The sequence below is a fragment of the Clytia hemisphaerica genome, unplaced genomic scaffold (genome assembly GCF_902728285.1).
Source record: "Clytia hemisphaerica strain Z4C2 unplaced genomic scaffold, Clytia hemisphaerica genome assembly, whole genome shotgun sequence".
Classification (NCBI taxonomy): domain Eukaryota; kingdom Metazoa; phylum Cnidaria; class Hydrozoa; order Leptothecata; family Clytiidae; genus Clytia; species Clytia hemisphaerica.
Genome location: NW_027103744.1, coordinates 78,291 through 99,160, shown reverse-complemented (window position 1 = coordinate 99,160; position 20,870 = coordinate 78,291). Strand labels below are relative to the sequence as shown.

Genomic DNA, 20,870 nt, shown 5'->3' with positions numbered 1-20,870 from the left:
AATTGCGTTTTGACTGATTTTAGCTTCAAACTTTACTTCACTGCCTATAGGTTTGCAGAAACATCTTATTATCTCCCTAGTCATAAAAACAGATACCGCATTTCAAAAAGGAAGAGGGGCAGATTTTCACTCAAGGAAAAAGTGTGCCAAATTTCAGCCAAATCTGACTATTTTTTAAGACTCCAGGCTGCCCCAAAGTTTTGGGACAAACAAACACACAGACACACCATAGAGACAAAAATAAAAATATAATATATTAATTATAAATGACAAACTTTTTCTCTTTTCCCCTTTCCTATAGGTTTGCAGAAACGTGTTATTATCTCCCTTGTCATAAAAACAGATACCACATTTCAAAAAAGAGGGGCTGTATCGTGTGAATTACAGTATGATTGACCAACTTGGTTGTGTGACAAATTAACTCGGCCATTTTAGACGTACCTTAAAAACCATGTTACGAAACTCGGAAAATTAAGGCGCTTTGTTTAATTTACGATGCACGATCCAACGATTCACGATGCGCGATGCACGATGCACGATCCATGCATATATTATGTTAATTATTCTAATTATGCATTTATAGGTTTTAGTAATCACTTATTTTAATTCCTTCTTTTGTATTCTTGGAAAATCAATGTAAAGTATGCGTGTATAAATTTTAACCTCAACAATCAAATCAAATCAAAACATAAACTTTTTTGCCCATGCTTTGAATTGAATATCTTGTAACCTTTTTGCTCTCTTTCTTTAAAAAAAACAACGTTTCTCATATTAAACCAACCAAATGCATTGGATTGAGACAGGGTCATAAAAAAAAATTTGCAATGTTGTGGTAAAGTTTGGGAAGACGTTTAGCGCGTGTATAAACTTACCTTTTTTGAGAAAGATCAAATAAAATGAATTAACTTGATCATCAAACAGAGAAAAAATCAAATAAATAAAAAAACCAGTTGCCATTCTGTTGGTAAAAGGCTTTTATAAGAACATGCCAAAAGTAATGTAGCCAATGATTCCTTATTTACCTTATTCACTGTTCTTAAAAAAATAATAAACGTACGAAAACGAGTTTTCTTTTAATAAATTTTTCGCGCCAAAACTTTTCTATGACGTCAAGGCTTTTTCTTTCATTTTAAAAACAAACTCTCGCTATCAATTTTTGGTTTTTCTACACAGAAGATATAAGTTATTTCAATCATTCTGAGGCAATTACTTTTTTATTTTCTGGTTTACGGACATTTGGAGATGATCTTTTGGACCGGAGGATGGAAAAAAAATAAAAATAAAATTGCTCTTTTCAAACTTTAATGTTGTAAAAAATAAAAAAAATATGTTTTGAGAAAACTTACATACATTAAAGAACGTTTTTAGTAGGGAAATTGTGTTTAAGTTATTAAAGGCCTGGACACTGACCCTTTTACTTGCCCTTCTTGCTTTTATAAAATGTAATTTTCTATAAAGTTTCCTTTTTATGGCTGTTCAGTACAAGGTCGGAAGTGCATAAATAAATAAAATATTTGTAAAATCCAATTTTATTTTTATTTTATTTTTGCAAAAAAAACGTCGGCGATTCCGTAAACCAGAAAATAAAAAAGTAATTGCCTCTGATTATGATAAATTATTTCCCCTTCTTTTTTTAATTTTTTTTCGTTATTGTTATATGATGTTTGTAGCTAGCATTATGAAAACTTATTCGTGCATAATTAGAATAATTAACCTAAATCAACATAAATCATGCATGGATCGTGCATCGTGAATCGTTGGATCGCGCATCATAAATTACACAAACCGAAATTAAGGTGCACTTTAAAAAGCTGAGTTTTTCATAACTCGGGTTTTTTAACTCAGATTTTTTAACTCGGATTTGCTTGACCCCGTGTAATGACTTTATCACAAAATATTAGGTGTATACACCAATCTACAACAAAATGTTTTTCATGCATAATGGGATTCTGGCGGTGCAAGTTGATATAGATTAACATGCATTGAAAACATAAAAAATGCTCCAAGAGAGCTGTTTTAGAGATAAGAGAATAGTGACGTCATTTTCATAAAAATACAAAGGAGTAGATAAAAATATTGAAATATTTATAAAATATAATCCTTTTGACTCAATTTTCATCGATTCTTGTTATCATACCCAAGGTGATCATAGCTTCAGCCAGGTTTCTAGCTCCCCCCAACAAAGTAAGGTCCCCCCAACGATTTAGCTCCCCCCAAAAAATTGCCTTGTGCTAGGTCCCCTAACACTTGGCGAAAAAACGAAAACATTGTCCTTCTGCCCCCGTAGAGAGAAGTCAATAAAAAATATATGCGAGTACAGCACTGATAAATGAAAACTAAATTTTACTTTAACTTGCATTGATATTTATGTTTACAAATCTTTTGCTTTTTATATTTGATTTAATAGTAAGATAAGAGATCTTTTAAAATTAGCTGAACAGCCCCCAGAGTCTCAGTCAGATCATCCAGGCTCCCCCCAACAATCTAGGTCCCCCCAAATATTTTGGTAATTTTAGCCCCCACGCTCTTTAAAGGCCAAAATATTTCTTAGCCCCCCCCCAAAAGTAAGGGGGGGCTGAAGCTATGGTGATGCAGGGAATATAATGGGATATGATAAAGCGATTGTGAAATTACTGTTTTACTACTGGGTGTCCCAGAAAAAAATACCCTTCTTTGAAGTGAATTTTCTCGAGTTCTATGAACTTTTAAAGAATCAATCCTTTTGCAGTGGAAAGAGGAAAGATAAAATTAAACTTTGAGGGGTCATTTGTCAAATTTAGTCGACTAGATAAAAAGCTGTGTGGCCTTAATGCTAAAACATTACTTTTGCATGGGTCTTATAATTACTGTAGATGAAAAAGGGTTGAGCTTTATTCTTCAATTTTTCACCCCTCAGAGCCACTATTCTCAACCTATTATCTTGTTACCCCTTGCTACCCTGTATTACTCCCCTGTTACCATGTGTTACCTTTTTTAGTAACAAAACACACTGTTTCAGGGTGCTGGTGCTTAGAAACACTGTACCTCACACTAAAGAAAGTAACCAAAGTCAATTGACATTAACCTATTAATCAATTTTTTTGGCTCTCATTTTAACCTGATTAAAGTATTCAGTTTAGAATTAAGATGTCAATTAAAGCTGAAAAAATTAAATGCAATGCAGAAGAAGACTTGTTTGATAAACTTAATGTAATTTATGTAATTTTAATTTTTGTTAAAACAATTCTGATGATATGTAGAAAGTTGATATTTTCAAGTTTCAATGAAAATTTATCTTTCTTAGGTTTTTAAGTCTCACACTTTAGTAATTTTTCATAAAAGACTAATTTTGAACTTGAATAGGTGATAAAATTCTAATTATATTAAAATGATTTTATCAAAGGTGAAGATTGAAGAGATCCAGCAAGACTATGTTTTGGTTAGTAAGCAGAAAATGGCTCAGCTAACTCTTGAAATCAATCAGCTCAAAGATGGTCTTGCCAAGGTTATATATTTAAAAAAAACTCAATTTAATTATTTCTTGTTAAATTCAAAATTAAAATTTGTCAATATAAAACCTCTACCTTTTTGGTATTATATTTCATGTGTTACAAAATTTCGTGGTTACAGTATGTGGCCCCCAAAATGACTATCCAAATTGAAATCTTTCTAGTGAATTCAGAAAATAGAGATTAAGTTAAAAAATTTTCTTGTGAATTAAGCTTCAACATGTCTAGTTTCTTTCCCAAAAGATAACTTTCTTAGAATAAAGGTTTTTGTATGATTTTTTTTCAGTCAAAGTTGAGTCCCATTTTTCTAATGGCCCCCAAAACGGAGGTTTAGTTTTTTCGAAATATCTTAATCAAAAAGCATAGCACCGATATCAAATTACTATCAATAGGTATCAAGGCAATGCTTTACGACTTAAAAAAGTCAAAATTTACTTTTCTCTTTATCTTCGTCTTCATACAAATGGTTGTCAAAATGGATGTTAGTGACCCCCAAAACGTTGATTCAATTAAATTGAAATTGTTAAAAACCCATCACTTAATCATGTCTCGAATTAAAGACATGATAAAATAATTTGTTTGTTGATAATTTTGCAAAAAAAATTCATCCCAAAACAATAAATGTTTCAGGCCAGGCTGAGTGCAAAATTCTGTGCAAAATACTAGCAATGCCTCCGATGTTAATTTTATCGTGCTATATTTAGAATTTTCTGAAAAACTTTGACCTACTGAGTTGGTATGTTGGTATATGTTTATACTTTCCAGAGTTACTCAGCTTTTAGGGGTTAATTTCCAATCTGACTTTTGACGGTTTTAGTCCAAAAAAAGGAATTTTCAAAACTAATTTTTGAAAAACAAGGAAGAAGAAAATTAGCCATTTAAAAATTTTATTATCAAAAATACAAAATACCTATTTGTTATACTTAGTTATTATTTTTGTCACTAGTTTTGTTACTATTTTTGGTATCTTTATACCCCAATACGTTGCGTTTCAAGCGAAATCAGTCATTTTCTTGCTTTATTCCCACTTTTTGAAAATGCCTTATTTAGTGAATCGTGAAATTTAATACATGCAAAAATTTCCAAAAACTGGCAATCGCAAAATTTAGTACACGCAAAAAACATTTCCTCTAAAAAATGAGATATAACATACACGCGAAATATAATACCAATAAGGTAATTGGAAAAAAATCTTCCAAATCTTCAGGAGAACTTGAATTCAATATCTTTTCGCTTTGATATTAATCTTAATTTTTCCTAATTACAAAATTTCCATGTAGGTTGTAAACAAAGATGTGATTCAATCAACATTCAAACAACACACAAAGCAGCTTGGTATGTTTTAATTTATTGAAGATTTTTTTAAATAAAACACTAGTAGTCTCAGACAGCGCCCAGACAGCTACATCATTAGAATGTGATGTCTTCTTTCCTAATGGTTAATACTTTTTGAATTTTCCTACTTTGAATGGTAGCTATTTCTTATATACTAGCAATTGGCACTCTTTTAAACTAGTTCCCAATTTTATTTTGATTATATCAGAATGCAGATCAATTGCAGCAGAGAAACAGAAACTCCAAAGAGAACTAGAGCTTTTCAATTCTAGACATGAATCAACTTTAGTTGAGTTAGAAAAAGAGAGACAGGTTTGTAATTTTCCTTGTATTTTCAAGTAAATTTGAATTAAAGCTCATTTAAATTACGCAGTGAATAAAAAATACTACTCAGCTTTTTTATGGAAACTTATACTGAGCTGATTTGAAAGTTTTCTTTTATTCTTAGACTTGTGTTTTTAAACGAAAACTTTCTTTTGTTTTTAGAAAGCAGCACAACTTCTAGTAAGTTAATAAAGACAGTGATTATTTTATTTTATTTTATATGAGTGTGTATGACATGTTTTGAGTGTAGATATGGATTTTAACTGTTTTTAATGTTTTTATATATTATTTCTTTTAGACCTGAAGATGGACATTATGTCCGAAATATATAGTCAAAAATAAAATAATATTAATTGTTGGCTCAACTTTACTTGATATTTTATTTTAGAAATATGATTTTTCTTCTGTCATCTGAACCTAGTGGACAATAGGTTGTAAAATCATTTTTTAGGGCCTGGATTAAATATCAAGATTTTGTTAAAAGCTTTATTTTATACATAATTGTTCCCGTTTCATATCAGATACATATTTCATATAAGGACGTGTTTCCCTATTGTTATATTGTGCTGAATAAACAAAAAAATTGGTCTTTCTGACCAATCTTGCTCCACATCCGTGTCAATCCAATGTGAAAAACTTGTAAATTAAAATTGATGAGTAAGCAAATGATATCACTTTTATTTAAAAACAAAACCTTGAAGTAAAAAGATTATTTTCCAGAATGTTACAGTCATTGCAGTATATTGTTTTATTTTCATTTAAGAAGATCGAAGAGATGATTGAGACAGCTTCTTTGATTTCATTCTTATGAGTAAAAGTGAGGTCGAATATATAATTTTGAGGTCTAAAACAAACTAATTATTCCTATAGTCTTATTTTTATTAGCAACAAAGCAAGGACATGTCTGATGCAATGGTTGAACAATCATTATTTTGGACAAAGTTTGGCAGTAACGTTTGTACACTTCTCTGGAAAGCCTCTAATAATGATGAATCTGTCAAAGCTATGCTGAATGGTGTAAGACAGTTTTTTGTAAAGTGTCTTGCCCCTCTCCTAGTCTAAAGAGTTTTTTTTCTTTATCAATATCCCATGGCTTATTTTTTTCGAATCATTTTTCAATAAAGTTATCCTTATTCAAGAATTTAATCAACCAATTGAAAAACAATTCTCAGATAAAAAAGGTTTATTTTTTTTAATATTATTGTGGTTATCAAAATCAAAGTTTCATTTGTCTATTTCTATCCAACCATTGTAAGAAGTGTGACAACTAAAATCTTAGCGTTTTGATTTCTCTTATTCTTTAGGATTCAGGATTGAAATTTCTAGAGGTTGCTTCTTATGCTTACGAAAGCTATTTTACAGCTCTTCGTCTTCACAAGTTTGCCAAAGCCAAAGAACTTTCCGCTGAACATGATTTCATTTTCATGTTGACTGGTTTTCTAACAAACATGACTGCATCCTCATTTGGTAGAGAGTTTTTGATGAAAGCGACAGATAAAGATTCTTTGTTGGATACTGCTTCCCAATTATTGGTAGATTTATCATTGAAGGACCTTGAATGGGCTAAACTACGGAATTTACTTTTGAAAATCTTCTACAATTTAAGGTCAGAAATCATTGCATTGGCTATTTTTCTAGATTGTAAGTACAGTGCTGTCAAAGCATGTAAAAAGAAAAAAAATTTAAGATTTGTATTTAAAGAATAAACGAACAATATAATGTATATGTTAATTGCACTTAAAGTTTGATATTTATTAATGTCCATAGGCTTTAGCTGTGGTTTATAAAGTTGACTTATTATTACACTTGTTTTAAAGCTTGTTGTTATATCATCATCATTTTAATTAATTTTTAGCTTAAACGAGAGAGGTTTGTTATTTGTATCTGAACAGCAGAATCTACTGAAAGCTCTTTCCCAATCACTTTCAGGTATTGTTTTGTTTTCTAAATTCAAAAACATGTAACTGTTGCTTTGCATCTTTTGCAGTAAAATTACAAGAATTGCTGGGAAAAGGTTCTTAAACCTGAGGTCTTTGGTCTCACATCATATTTCATTACATATGCTGATAAAAGATAAAAGAGAAACAGGGATCAGTAGCTTTACTTCTTTTATTCTTTTATGTTTAGATGACCAATGTATGGAAAATAAACTACAATCTATCAGGTATGATTCCAATTGCTCTTTTGCGGGAGAATTCCGTACCCTAAGTGATAGCATCAAAATAAATTCCCTTTCAAAAGCCAAACAAGCATATGGGGGTACTGGTTGTTTTTACTTCATTTTAATGCAGTCCTGCGCAGTGATCTCTGACTTAAAATATAGCCTATTCCAACTTTATGTTAAAGACTAGAAAGGCTGGTGTTAAATCTGATAAACAACATAAATGAATATATAAATATTTCGTCTTCTTAGAATATTACACTCGATACTTTTGGAACCTGGAATGACAAACGCTATCCAACAAGTATTACACTTGGTGAGATTTTATTTTTTGACGTACATGGGGAGGTCATATAAATTAACCTTCGTTCCTTCGTTACTAACTTTTGTCGGGATTGGCTCATAGTATTTATTAGATTTTTGGCACAAAGATGCAAAATGGTAATGCTCAAAATGTGACAAAAGCCGATTTTTGAAAGAAAAATTTCCTGTCGCCAGATCTGGGAATTTCCCGGAAAAAGCGGTTTTCTGTATTTTCTTGAGATTCTACTATTGGTTTTTCCTGGTTTTTCTAAATAGATGCGTTTTAGTTTTGCCATCAATGTTTCAAAAACAGTTTTCGATTTCCCTGTACGATTCTGGAAATACGCCAGAAATCAATGTTTTTTCCGTAATTCTGTGACAAAGTTTGTTAATCATTGACCGACATTTAAGAAAAGATTTCTCTAAGGGTTTGTCTTTTTGAAAACCTAGTACTCCGCCACCCTGGCCGACTGGGCAAGACTACATTCACGTGCGGTGTAATTGATCTAATAAATTTATTTATGGTCATTGTTTTTTCCTGATTAGATACCAAGAGAAAAACTATCAAGTCATCTACAATACAGTAGTGGAGAGGTAACGATTATCAGCGGTCTTTTGTTCCCTTAAGTCGTCAACGATTGCAACGATTTTGCTTTCTATGAATCTGTCACACAGCTGAATTTTGTTTTATACACCCACTTCTCCCGGTAGGATTTCAGACAGTGGGGATAAAAATAACGGACTGAAACTGGACGGGGATTGATATTCTAATGTTTTAATGGCTTGGGATTCCAATTCTTTTGTTTTCAAGTTAGAAAATTCAGTGGGGATGGCAAAAAAAATATCATAATTTGCAGTGAGGATTGGTTTATTTGATCATTTTCAGTGGGAACAAAAATTGAAGGATAATTTTCCACAAGGGATGATATTTTGGCCAATTTTTCCAGTGGGAAGGGGTCCCAATGGATCTGTTTTCACGTACTGTATAGCAATTTCAATGTTTCAGTAGGATGAATGTAGGAAGAATTATCATAAATGTCCTCTCTTATAATAAAATGAATAAATTTCTGTGCTATATTGATGTTTTCAGGTCAAAGAAGCACTTCAAGAATTAGAAATGGAGTATCGTGTCCATGGAAGAGAATCGTAAACTTGATGTCACATGATGTTTCAAGGATATGTATGGTTGATTGAAATTGTAACCAAAACCTAATTTCTCTTAGGTCATTTGAAGGTCTAAATGAATCATTGGTAGCCAAGACCAATATAGCCTCTTTTAGTAGGGGGAATTTTGTTCGATTTTTTGGAATCGCTCGAATGTTTTGTTAGAAGCACTTGTTATATATTTTTGGAAAGCTAAGGGGTAGGGGAATCGAAATTACAATGTTTCCAATTTTTTTTCGGACACTTTGGTGTGATTTTCGGTCAAATATGACGGTCTCAGGCAAAAATCATAGGGTTAAAAATTAATGAAAATTTTAGCTCGGGAAAACAGAGACCTGTTGTATATTTTTGGAAAGCTCTCAAAAAATTAAGATTAGAGATATATTGCAAGTATAGGTGATTTCAGTACCTAACTCGAGATATTGAGCTTCAAAAAGCGCAAAAACTGGACAAAATAGCTGTTTCTGGCTGAAAAACACGGTTTTCAAGGGTTAATATCTCGAGTTAGGTACTGAAATCACCTATACTTGCAATATATCTCTAATCTTAATTTTTTGAGAGCTTTCCAAAAATATACAACAGGTCTCCGTTTTCTCGAGCTAAAATTTTCATTAATTTTTAACCCTATTATTTTTGCCTGAGACCGTCATATTTGTCCGAAAATCACACCAAAGTGTCCGAAAAAAAATTGGAAACATTGTAATTTCGATTCCCCTACCCCTTAGCTTTCCAAAAATATATAACAAGTGCTTCTAACAAAACATTCGAGCGATTTTACAAAATGCCCTCTACTTCGGAAATACTGAATTTTATAAGACCGGCTCAATTTCGGATTACTACACATTGAGGTAGCAAAATGTCTTTTACGAGCTGTATGAAAAATCTTAATTTTAAAGATTACTCTGAAAAGTTTCTTTGTATGTCTAATTTAATTATTGCATTGTATTTATTATTTGGTTTTGTTGAAAAGAATTGTAAATATCGTTTATAAAATGTTGAAAATATCTATCGTAAAAAAATGTTGTAAGTGTTTTATTTTTGTCTTATATGGGTCGAATTATTAACCTTACATTTTATAGTCCATTCATAACCATCTGGATAATCTTTAAAGACTTTTAAGCAAAATCCTTTTCTTTCCACCATCGAAAACAATGAATGAATGAAATTTATGTAGCGAATAAAAATGGACGGACTATGAAAATTTTCCTTTTTTCTAATAGAAAAAATAACAGAATAATAAAACAGAGAATAAGCAATGCTGAGCAGTTGTCGTCGTTGTATGCTGAATCAACATTTTTCACTTGTACCCAGACTCCTCAAAAAATCATTATCAAGAAATGTTGGTAATCTCCATCGACAGAATTTGGAATTCCGAAAGTCAAAAATTAAATTGAGAAACCCCTTAGAAAAGGTATTCATTGTTATGGATTTAACTCCAATTTTATTATTCTTCATATTTATGGTTTAAAGCACAGGTATCATATCCCTTTACACACTAGATAGGCTACTACTTACAGATTTTCCGTTGAAGATCATCCAGATTTGAAGTCGATTAGTTCGCCATGTGTTCTAATTAACCTTTAGACTAGAGTCTACTTTTGACTGAACTTTGCTTCTTGATAATTTTTTATGACGCTGAGTCCAGTGAAGTAGACTAGGAGCATTTGGCGAGGTCGCCATTTTGAGAAAAAATGTTAAAATTCCAAAAGACAATAAAACAGAGTTGACAGATATAATCATAAATGAGAAACAAACATCAATAACAGATTTGCAATCCCTTATTCTCAAACAAAAACATTGCTTCATACTATTTTTACCTTCCAAAAACACTAAAATCTAAGCAAAAGCATATTACCATATACTACCGGGCCACTTAATCGCGCCATCCAGTCTATAAAAAAAGCTTTATGTGGACCCCAGGCTAATTAACCTTAGAGTTTCTCAGAGCTCTAAAAATAATTTTAGCATAAAGATGAATTCGTAATTCTTTTTCTAGAATCTTAGGTTAAAAGACAGAATTGACTCAATCTTTTCTTTGGAAACTAAAACTTTTTTTGTGTTGTTTTAATCTTATGCTGTATCATAACATTATTTGAAAAATCTTTCTTCTTTACAATCAACAGGACCAAAAAGTTTGTTTAGCGTATTGTACAAGTGAATTATACTTCTTGGAACAAATGAAACAATACTTCATCAAAGATTCAGATATCTACACGCTTGGAAAATTGCCTAAAGGTTAATCAAATTTTTACATTTAGTTTTACTTTTTTATTTACTCTTAGGTGCCAAATAAACGGGGGGGGGTTGGAAAATTTTCGAAATTTTAATAAACGGGGGGGGGACCTAATTGCCGGGGGGTTGGAAATTGTACTTCTGAAAACCCAAAAATAAGGTAAATATAGGCTAAAATCAGGCTTTTGGGAGCAAAATAAAGGGACTTCTTTTTGCCAACTGAAAATATTCTTAAAAATTAATAAACGGGGGGGTCCTAATAAGGTCCGGGGGTTGGAAAATTTTCGAAAAATTAACAAGCGGGGGGGGCGTTTATTTGGCACCTAAGAGTAACTTCATATCTCTGCGTGGAAATATATTGACAATTTAGGGTATTTTAATATTTTTCAGAATTCAAAGCTCGGATGAGAATAAGGATTTCAGTACTTCCATTTTGTTTCATTGGTTTTTTTTTCGATTTGGGAGGGGTTGAGTGTCTTCAAGTCTATATTCTCAGACTTATTTGGAGGTTTTTGAGCTTTTAGATACTGGCCCTAAGGTCTTAACTTCCAACCGTACTTTAGAGCAGCTAAAAATTCCCTATTAATGCAAATTTTTACGGTGGTTGCTGTATATCTATCATGTTTGTCAACCTAATATGCGAATTCGAAATATGTTAAAAAAGCTTACTCTAAAAGGCCGTTTTTCAAGAATTTCAGCCTAATTGTTGGTCCAATATTTCACTTATTGATGTTGATCTTGAAATGTCAATTTCATTTCTAATGTCTTTCCCTGTACCGCATAGCAAGAATTCCATAATACGACATTGTTCTATGATTCAAGCAAAATAAGAGAACTTTTTATTTGTTTAGATGCAATTGATGTATTGTACATTAAAAAGAAGAAAGATGAAGAAGATTGCCAATCCGAAATCTTCCTTTTTAGGTGAAAAAGTAAATCCTTTATTATTTATGTTTTTAATTTTAAAGCTCGGAGACAAGGCTACATTATTATCTCCTTCATTTCGAGTGAAAAACTCCTACTAAGAGTAGGACCTAAAATCGAGGAGCTGTATACATAAAACTAGATGACTTATAGTAGTTTAGGAGAACGCGACGATCTATTGAATAACAGATTACTCCACATACATTACTTCCCCTCAGCCAATACAAACGAGATAAGATATCTTGTTCCTAGGTAACTGCTGTGTTGTAAATGAGAAAACAATACGATAACGTTATTGTTAAAAAAAATCTGCTGGAGTAATTAGTCATTCAAAAGACCGTCGCGTTCTCCCAAACGACTATAAGATGAGGCAAGTATTGGAAGAAGTATCAATATTCATTTTAGTTGGCTACAACGAAGAAGTAGACACTTGTATTGTCTATTCTCCATTAGAGAGATGGATTCATTAAATAAAGGCGACCCTGAGTTATGGTTCATTTATTAAGTTAGGTCGATAACAATAACAAAATCGGGCTTTAATTTTGAATCCCCTTATATCGCTTTTTCTTCAGACGTCTTGGAACATTTGTTGGATGGAATGTTCAAGAAAATGAGGTATGATAATTGCGGATAATTTCCTAACTTAAGTTTTAAAAATATTCAGTGGTGAATCTAAGGAGGACTTATATTATGACAGGGAGTGTTGATTATCAAAACTCTCTTTAATTGATTTTGACCCCCTCCCCTCCGCCACGTTTGCATGGTCATCGTAAAAACTCTTTCCTTTCGAATTTAGTTTAACTTAATAGAAGCAAAAAAACTAAATGTTAAAAAATTATGATCCTAATTTTATCTGGCATGTAAGAGCATCTTCGTCTTGCAGAAATAAACCAAACATGAATAAAAATGTTCAAATTCTGACAATTTTAAATGATAAAGTAGTGTTCATCTTTATTAAAGGAATTATTTTTGACATTTTGTATACCTTTTAAGCTTGGTGTCCACTGAAAAAAATGAGTTCGTCGCAAATACCTGTTGACAAAAAATAAATCCAGACATATTTCTGGAATTAGAAATCTATTGTTCTTTTTTACGACGAAGTAAAAAATAATAAACGATGTAGATTGAAAACGTTTTCATTTTACATCGCTTTTTTCTTTTTCGCCCTATCGCAAATAAAAAATAGATTTTCGATTCCAGACATCTGTTTGGATTTATTTTTTGCGACAATCAAATACGCGATGAACTTATTTTTTCCAAGTGGACACCCAGCTTTATGGTCCTAAGAAACACCTCTAAATACTTTGACCCAATTATTTTCCAAATTTTCAAAATTGGGTCAAAAGATTTAGAGGTGTCACTCTGGACCATGAAATGTAAGACAAATATAAAAAATCATCTGATAATCCCTTTAAAGTAGTCTCTGTGGTGCCTACCTTTTAGGCACAATAGTAATAGTTAAACTATTACAATACAAATTACCATACAACACTCTTCTATTTCAGATACACAAACTTCGACAAGTGTTTCAAGAATTTGAATTATCACCATACAAAGAAGATGATATCCTTGAAGAAAGTGAACTCATGGATTTTGAAATGATTTCGGAGTAAGTCTAGTGAAATTTTTTAAGGTGGGACTAAGGTGGTTTGGTTGTAAAATTGAAACATCTCATCAACATCAATCAATGATATATAACTTTAGTAGTTACCTTTTACTATTGAAACCTAGTGGATAATCTTGTACATATGACCTGTATTATACTTGAAAGAAGACTTAAGTTTTGCTTCCTAAATTCTGCTGGGAATTCAAATCTTGGTGGGGATATACTTAGTGGTGGGACCATGCATGATTGATTCTAGGTGGGGGTTTTAATGTGTGCTGGGACCTTATTTTTTTGGTGGGACCTGGAACCCCCCTTGCACACTATGAGATCTCCCTCACCTTGTAATGTTTTTGGACCTACCCCGGTGGAGGTCCTATAAATTAACCTTTGTCCGTTCGTTCGTTCGTTCGTTCGTTAGTTACCAACTTTTCTCGAGATTGGCTCATTAGTTTTTTCTGATTTTTTGCACAAAGATGCATAACTATAAACCCCTCGAATGTGACGGAGCCCGATTTTCGAAAAAAAGAATTGGGGCAAATTTGTGCCAAAAAACGGCTAAAAAACGGGTTTTTTGGACTTTGTGAAAAATTGGATCATTAATTTTTCTGATTTTTTGCATGAAAGTAGGGTACCATCATAGGTAAAAGATGGCTCAAGCAGATCTTTGCAAAAAAAATTTGGTTGACTCAAAAAACGCATGTTTATCTATAAGAATCACTATTAACAAGCATACATCAATGTTCTTAGTTAAATTACTAAATTTTTTTATGAGATAGATGTTTTTTTGCTCATGAGGGCTTACTTATAAAGAATATGTGTGTTTAGACATGAAATTTTGGTTGCTTGGCGTGTTTTTATAGAAAAACTGGCCAAATTTGATATTTTTTTATAAGCACATTATCAATTACTTAGGTATTAGCTTTTCTCGAGATTGGCTCTTTCATTCTTTATGATTTTTTGCACAAAGATGCATAACTATAAACCCTCGAATGTGACGGAGCTGGATTTTTGGGAAAAAAATTTTGGGGTAAATTTCAGCTTAAAGACGACTAAAAAAAGGATTTTTTGGACTTTGTGAAATATTGGATCATTGTTTTTTTATGACTTTTTGCATGAAAGTAGGTAAAAGATGGCTCAAGCAGATTTTTGTAAAAAAAACATTTTCAGCTCAAAAAAAGCATCTTTATCTATAATAAGAATCACTATTAATAAGCATCATCAATGTTCTTAAAATTACTGAATGTTTCGATGAGATATGTTTTTTTTGCTCACGAAGTCTTAAATATGAAAGAATATTTCAAGAGCATGAAATTTTGGTTTCTAAACGTTTTTTTATAAGAAGCAAACGACTAATTTTAAAAGATCGTCACTATTTGTGTTCTGAATGATTGTTTAATGGTCACGCTCACGTAGATATCAATTATATATGTGTTAAATGCATAACCAGGTAGGTCCATAAAAGTATCACTTGTTTCTTATAAGAATATCCAAAAAAAAATTAAGCATTCGGATGTTCTTAGCTTTTTAAGTTTTAGGCCTAAAAATATCTTTATTTTCACCAATTTGTTAGTATTTTTATGCGATTTCCTAAGAAATTTTGTGTTTCAGAGTCTACAAAGCCTCAAAACGCTCTCAACTTGTTCTTAATATTTTGGCCATCGAAACCTTTTGTTCTTATTTAGTTTGCTCTTATAAAATAGCGTGTATGTGGTTTAATGGTAATTTCCTATTTATATAATTTTTCCCCTGGAACTTAACTGATATAACCCAAATGCGCAAAATTCATTCTCTTGCTACATTTTATCAATCAATCCCATTCATGCTCCCTAGTTGATCGCTACTAAGCACTTGGGAGCCATATCTTAATCTTCTGCACCGGCTTTTGGAAAGTTTGCTACTTCTTTCAATGTGGGAGGATTGACCGACATTTTACAACGTAGCACTTGTTCAAAACGTTTTTATGATGATTATACTCTTACAAAAAAATGGCTCTTTACCTGTTTTTTATGCAGTCTTAATTCTCCACTTCGATCTTAATATCCCGGGACATTTAAATCCGAAAAGTCTTTATTTCCTGGAAAACTAGGAATTAAAAGTCCTAATTTCCCAGGTTTCAATTTACTGCGGCACCGGTGTTATGTTATTTAACAGATTTGAATTGTGATTATACTTTTGTCCCGCCTTCTTTATTATATTTTTGTTCGCTCTTTATCTTAGTACGCCAACCAACTTAATGGATGGTAATATTTATGTGAATGACAAAACTGAAAACAACATTCAGACACTGGAAAAGTTAGCTTTCTCCAATGCTATGGCTCTTTCAGGTAATTCAAATATTAAGACCCAACCTTTTTTAAGCGAGGTCACATTTCATGTCGTCAAGCGTCTGACTTAAAGGGACAGTAGGACGGTGCAGGACGGTGTGGTAAGGAATAATACTGGCCGGTGTTTTGGGCTGTACTGAGAAATATTGCCCGAGGTCAAGTAACGATCAAGCTTGCGAGGCTGATGCATTGACCGAAAAAAACCGGTCATTATTGTATTTGTTAACCGTTTCCTTTAACTTCGATTGATTTTTCGCCCTTTATGCAAAAAAAAACGAAAAAAAGCGAGAAAACAAGCGAAAAGAGATCAAAATTGTTTTAATTTCTTAGTCAAAAATGAAACTTGAGACAAATGATGTCAACGCAGTGTTCATTTTCCTTTGAAAAAAACTGACGTCACAGTGAATTTGCCTAACGACGGACAACTCTGTGCAGTGTAGGCACTGACCTTTATATACACTGGACCAAGCTTCTCAATCCCGGCCAAGCTAAATTTTTGATAGGTGTCTTTTGAAAAGTGGTAGCCCAATGGCGGCACTACTCAATAGCGGTGTAAATACATCGACAGTGCTAGATCTACTTTCCCTCGAAAACTTTTGATGATGTAGCGTCGCTAGATGTTAATTTTTGAACCTACCACGGAGGTCCTTTAAATTAACCGACGTTCGTTCGTTCGTTCGTTCGTCTGTTACTAGCTTTTCTCGGGATTGGCTCATTAGTTTTTTCTGATATTTTGTACAGTGATGCAAAATGGTGATTCCCAAAAAGTGACGGAGCCCGATTTTCGAAAAAAGTTTGGGCCAAAAAGTGCCTAAAAATGGGTTTTTTTGGACTGAGTGTGAAATTGACTCATTAGTTTTTCAGATTTTTTGCATAAAGATAGAGGCAAGGTTCTCTAAAAAGTGGCTCAAGAAGTTTTTTCGGAAAATTCTTTTTGTCGTAAAAATCGGATTTTCTTATTTGGGGAAATTCCCTTATGTAATTTTTAGGGAAAATGAGAATTTCTCGAGATTGGCTTGGTATTTTTTCGTATTTTCGTATTTTTTTTCGTATTTTTTCTGATACAAATTTGATACTGTCTTTTCTGACGTTTTTTGACTGTTTTTTATAATGACTTTTGACTTTATACCTCCATATCTTGATAACTACTTTTCCAAAATTAGAAAATGATACATTAAAATTTAAGTTTGCCTTTCCTCTTTACCACGAAAAGAGAATTTAGTTAAAATTCAATTTTTTCGGACACAGTTACCCTCCAAACTCTTATACTTTTTCGTGGGTCACCCGGTATATTACCATTTTATATCACTAAATATCGCAAAAAATAATTTTTGGGGCAAATCTGGGCCAAATTTAAAAACTCACGGTAATCTATTCAAGCTGCTACATCACACTTTTTTACTCTCTTGCTATTTGTCCTATTTTTATGTGATTCTCATCACCAGGTAGGTCCATTCAGCATGTTGCTTGTTAACACTGCAATGGCGTTTTTACGGCTAAAAAAAACTTTGGATGGCGGATGACGGATATAGCTTGGTCCAGGGATATATAAAGGTCAGTGAGTGTAGGCCCGTCATCATGCGAAAAGAACCAATTGCATTGCGCAAAAAGCCGTGTAGCCTGCTTCGAAAAAGTAACCGGTTAATAATATCATATAACACCTACCCAAAACACGTATTACTGACAACTCTAGTTAGTTGACGAAATTCGGTCTCGAAATTAAAATTGTTAGAAGAACAATTGACTATGGGATGCACAAATTGTATCGAATTGTATGCTTATGAATTCGACGTTGAAAGGGAGATTCTACGGGTAAGGGGTTGGTCTCCTGCTAATAGATCTTATTTTCCGTTTGATGTTTGTGTGAAAACCAGGCGGTCGATAAACGGTTAATAAAGTCTTCTTTCATATAGATCTATTAGAAACTGATTGAAATACCTTTTTAGTTCGATTGAGTATGTGGGAAACAGCGGTGGATACCTTTTCAAATTCTATGAAGCAGATACCAGAGGTATTTTACTTTTCTATTTTCATTCGTATTTCGAGTTTGGTAAATATTTAAGCATACTATTAATAATAGAGATTAACTCTAGACTACTGATCGTTATAAACCCTGGACTAAGCAATATCCGCCATTTTTGATCGGGGTATTTTTGAAAATTGTACTCGCAAAGTATAAGTGTTAAGAGTGTTGGAGTGTTAAAAATTAATGGCGAACGGCACTACATCAGCACAAGTTTTGAAAATATAGACCTAGCGCTCTCGATGCATTTTACACCGCTCTCGAGTAATGCTACCATCAGTCTACCACTTTCCTAAAAACTCCAATCAAAGATTTTTGTTGGTCGGGATTGAGAAACTGCAGGGTCAATTAGACCAAAAACAAAAGTAGACGGTAAACGCTACTTTAGGCGTACAAACTTTCGCGAGCAGAAACTTTCGCGAATTTCGCGAATTTTGGCCCTTTTCGCGAAAGTAAATGTATTTAAAAATTCTAGGAAGGGCCATTCGCGAAAGCAAGTCAAAGGACAAATGTTTTAAGCCAATCCAAGAAGTATTTGTCCCTCTAAGCCATTTTTTCATGTGAAAATTCTCAATTCTACGTCTTGATTCGCGAAAGTTTATGCTCGCGAAATATATTTTTCCGTTAAATTCGCGAAAGTAAATGTCGTGAATTTCGCGATTTTTCGTCCTCGCGAAAGTTTCTGCTCGCGAAAGTTTGTACGCCTAAAGTAATTGTTGATAATTATATGTGAGCTTCTTCATAATTGGTGCCTTCAAAACTAATTGTGGACTCTTGCTTAATTTTTGTTGTGGTTCATTATTCTTTATAGCATATGAAGGAGGGTCATAAAGTAAACATGTCACGACAAGAAGTTTTACGGAAAATTGGAGAACTTCTTACACTCAGGTAAATTTTTGACACTGAAGCATTATCTTAATTCTTATCATAACTTGCAGGCTCTAGGGGGTTGATTGTATTTCATAAACGAACTCAGTTTTTTTCGTTTCCCGTTCTTTCCTCTATCCTTTCGTTTTCACTCCTATTTTTTCCGTGTTAAATCTTTTCAATCTTTTAGCTTCCCCCATACATATTTTTTTTATTATAAGATTCGCTTCTAACATCTAGCTTTAAATTCATAGATATTCGCTTTAATTATGTTGATTAACCCAAAAAGGTCTAGAGCCGAAGGCTAGATTCTAATCCATTATGTAAGATTTGATGCCACTCATTTCCTTCATAAAGTTGCGCGGCCCGCTTAGTTTTTACATCGTACACTTAACATTTAACATTTACCTCCAGAATTCGAAAAACGCGAAAACAAGAAAAATGACAGATTCGACCTTTCATCTGAGCTACGGTGCAGCTTTAAGGTATCACTTGCCTATGAAAGGTCGAAGATTCCTCTCAAGCCTTTGGCTATTTATCCTTGGGCTAACCGCTTAACAATGATTACAAAAAAGAATTTCTTAATATATTTTCTTAACCTGGGATAAAATATTTGACAATTACCCTCATCATTTTCTCTCAACAGGCATCAAATCAACTTGTATTCAGATTTGTTGGCAACACCTGATTTCTTTTGGGACCGTGACGAACTAGAAAAATTGTACGCCAAGACGTGCACTTATTTGGAAGTTGGTAAACGAACCAAGGTAATGCCTTGTATGTATACAGACCCAATATCTACGCTAATTTCAAAATTCATTGCCGTAGAGGGTCTGTTGTCATTGTCTTTTCTCATTTGAGATTTTTCGAACCGACCGCTGCGATGAAGTGTTGGTGAGAGAGGGTAGACGATGAGAGAAGTTTTGCTATCTATAAATCATACTTCTTTGCAGAGGTCTCCGTACGGGAATTTTTTATCAAAGAGTCAATGCGCACAGAGTGTACTACGAAGCGATAAACGTGAGATACACTCTGGTACAGTGTAGGTAATGCCCTGCGTAAATTATAGTCAGAATCAACTTGGTTTGTTGTTTTACGAGTAAGTAAGTTAATGCGTATGCTCGGTCGGCTAGAAAAAGGGGAAAATATACAAATTTGTGCAAAACTCCCCTTCGAGAAAGACGTTAATTTTTTTTTGGGAATTCACGAACTCTTTTCCACTGTTGTTGCCTTTGTAAAACTTATAATCCCGATTTCGTGATGTAGAAAAAATGATATATTACAAACACAAATCCACAATTAGACCTGTTACTTTTTCATTCCTTCCTTCTTCTGAAATTAATTAATAATTCACTACCAGGTGATGAATGAGAAATTGAATTTATGTACGGAGTTGGTAGAGATGTTGAGAAGTCATTTGAATGAACAACATTCGCATCGATTGGAATGGATGATCATTTGGCTTATCACCATTGAGGTAGCCAACCTTTTGTATTTGTAGAAGTTAATCTTAGTTAGCCCCGATGACTCTTCAAATCGTTTCAATGTTTTTTCGGAGGCCTTTTAAATTAACCTTTGTTCGCTTGTCCATTCATGTGTTCGTCTGTTACCATTTTTTGGAACATTAGTCTTTTCTGTTTCTTTCCCAAAGTGATGTAAAATGGCAGTACTTAAAAAGTGTGACGGAGCCCGATTAGTTTTTTCTCTTTTTTTTGCATAAATCTTTAAAAAGTGGCTGAAGCCGTTTTTCCTGAAATCATTTTAAATTGATGACTCAAAGAGACTGCAGGTAAATAATTTGTTTTTGTTTGTTCTGATTTCAGGTTGTATTTGAAGTCGCCCATTGGATAGACAGAGTACTATAGAAAATTAGAAGATATGGTGACCAACAGCAAGGACCATATATACCTGACCAATCTCTAATCTTATCTTTTGAATCAATACCTTAAGTATATATTAGGGAAACAATTTTTTAATTCGGTATTTTTAAAGATATAGCTTTATTTGATACATTTCGCTCAGAATTTTAGATATTTTTTATTACTTTTACAATTAACTCTTTATAACAATTATATTATAATAGGCAACTATGAATTCACTCAGAAAATTGGATAAAAAG

At 32.9% G+C, this 20,870-nt stretch overlaps 2 protein-coding genes across 3 annotated transcripts; both read left to right on the top strand.

Moving 5' to 3' along the window:
• The first annotated feature begins 2,554 nt into the window (after positions 1-2,554).
• LOC136805285 (heat shock factor 2-binding protein-like) lies at positions 2,555-9,232 on the top strand. Of its 2 annotated transcripts, XM_067061861.1 has the most exons (12): positions 2,556-3,189; positions 3,383-3,484; positions 4,769-4,823; positions 5,032-5,135; positions 5,310-5,327; positions 6,033-6,164; positions 6,452-6,753; positions 7,003-7,076; positions 7,275-7,311; positions 7,561-7,624; positions 8,158-8,205; positions 8,702-9,232. In XM_067061861.1, exons 1-12 carry the CDS (start codon positions 3,127-3,129, stop codon positions 8,759-8,761), a joined length of 1,059 nt encoding a protein of 352 aa, XP_066917962.1. In that variant the 5' UTR covers positions 2,556-3,126; the 3' UTR covers positions 8,762-9,232. The 2 variants fall into 2 exon arrangements, with proteins under 2 accessions (XP_066917963.1, XP_066917962.1); XM_067061862.1 differs by lacking the exon at positions 5,310-5,327 and having other exon boundaries at positions 2,555-3,189.
• A 761-nt stretch (positions 9,233-9,993) lies between these two features.
• Positions 9,994-20,849, top strand: LOC136805284 (required for meiotic nuclear division protein 1 homolog). The gene is made up of 11 exons (XM_067061860.1): positions 9,994-10,186; positions 10,899-11,010; positions 11,859-11,931; positions 12,504-12,546; positions 13,437-13,540; positions 15,755-15,861; positions 17,808-17,872; positions 18,696-18,772; positions 19,398-19,518; positions 20,112-20,228; positions 20,575-20,849. Exons 1-11 carry the CDS (start codon positions 10,031-10,033, stop codon positions 20,614-20,616), a joined length of 1,017 nt encoding a protein of 338 aa, XP_066917961.1. The 5' UTR covers positions 9,994-10,030; the 3' UTR covers positions 20,617-20,849.
• Positions 20,850-20,870: the final 21 nt, after the last annotated feature.

Coding starts and splice junctions, on each gene's coding strand:
- LOC136805284 (XM_067061860.1), top strand. CDS start 10,031: ATGCTGAGCAGTTGTCGTCGTTGTATGCTGAATCAACATTTTTCACTT. Junction 17,873..18,695: donor CTATGAAGCAGATACCAGAG/GTATTTTACTTT, acceptor TATTCTTTATAG/CATATGAAGGAGGGTCATAA. Junction 18,773..19,397: donor GGAGAACTTCTTACACTCAG/GTAAATTTTTGA, acceptor TTCTCTCAACAG/GCATCAAATCAACTTGTATT.
- LOC136805285 (XM_067061861.1), top strand. CDS start 3,127: ATGTCAATTAAAGCTGAAAAAATTAAATGCAATGCAGAAGAAGACTTG. Junction 7,625..8,157: donor TCCAACAAGTATTACACTTG/GTGAGATTTTAT, acceptor TTTCCTGATTAG/ATACCAAGAGAAAAACTATC. Junction 8,206..8,701: donor TACAATACAGTAGTGGAGAG/GTAACGATTATC, acceptor TGATGTTTTCAG/GTCAAAGAAGCACTTCAAGA.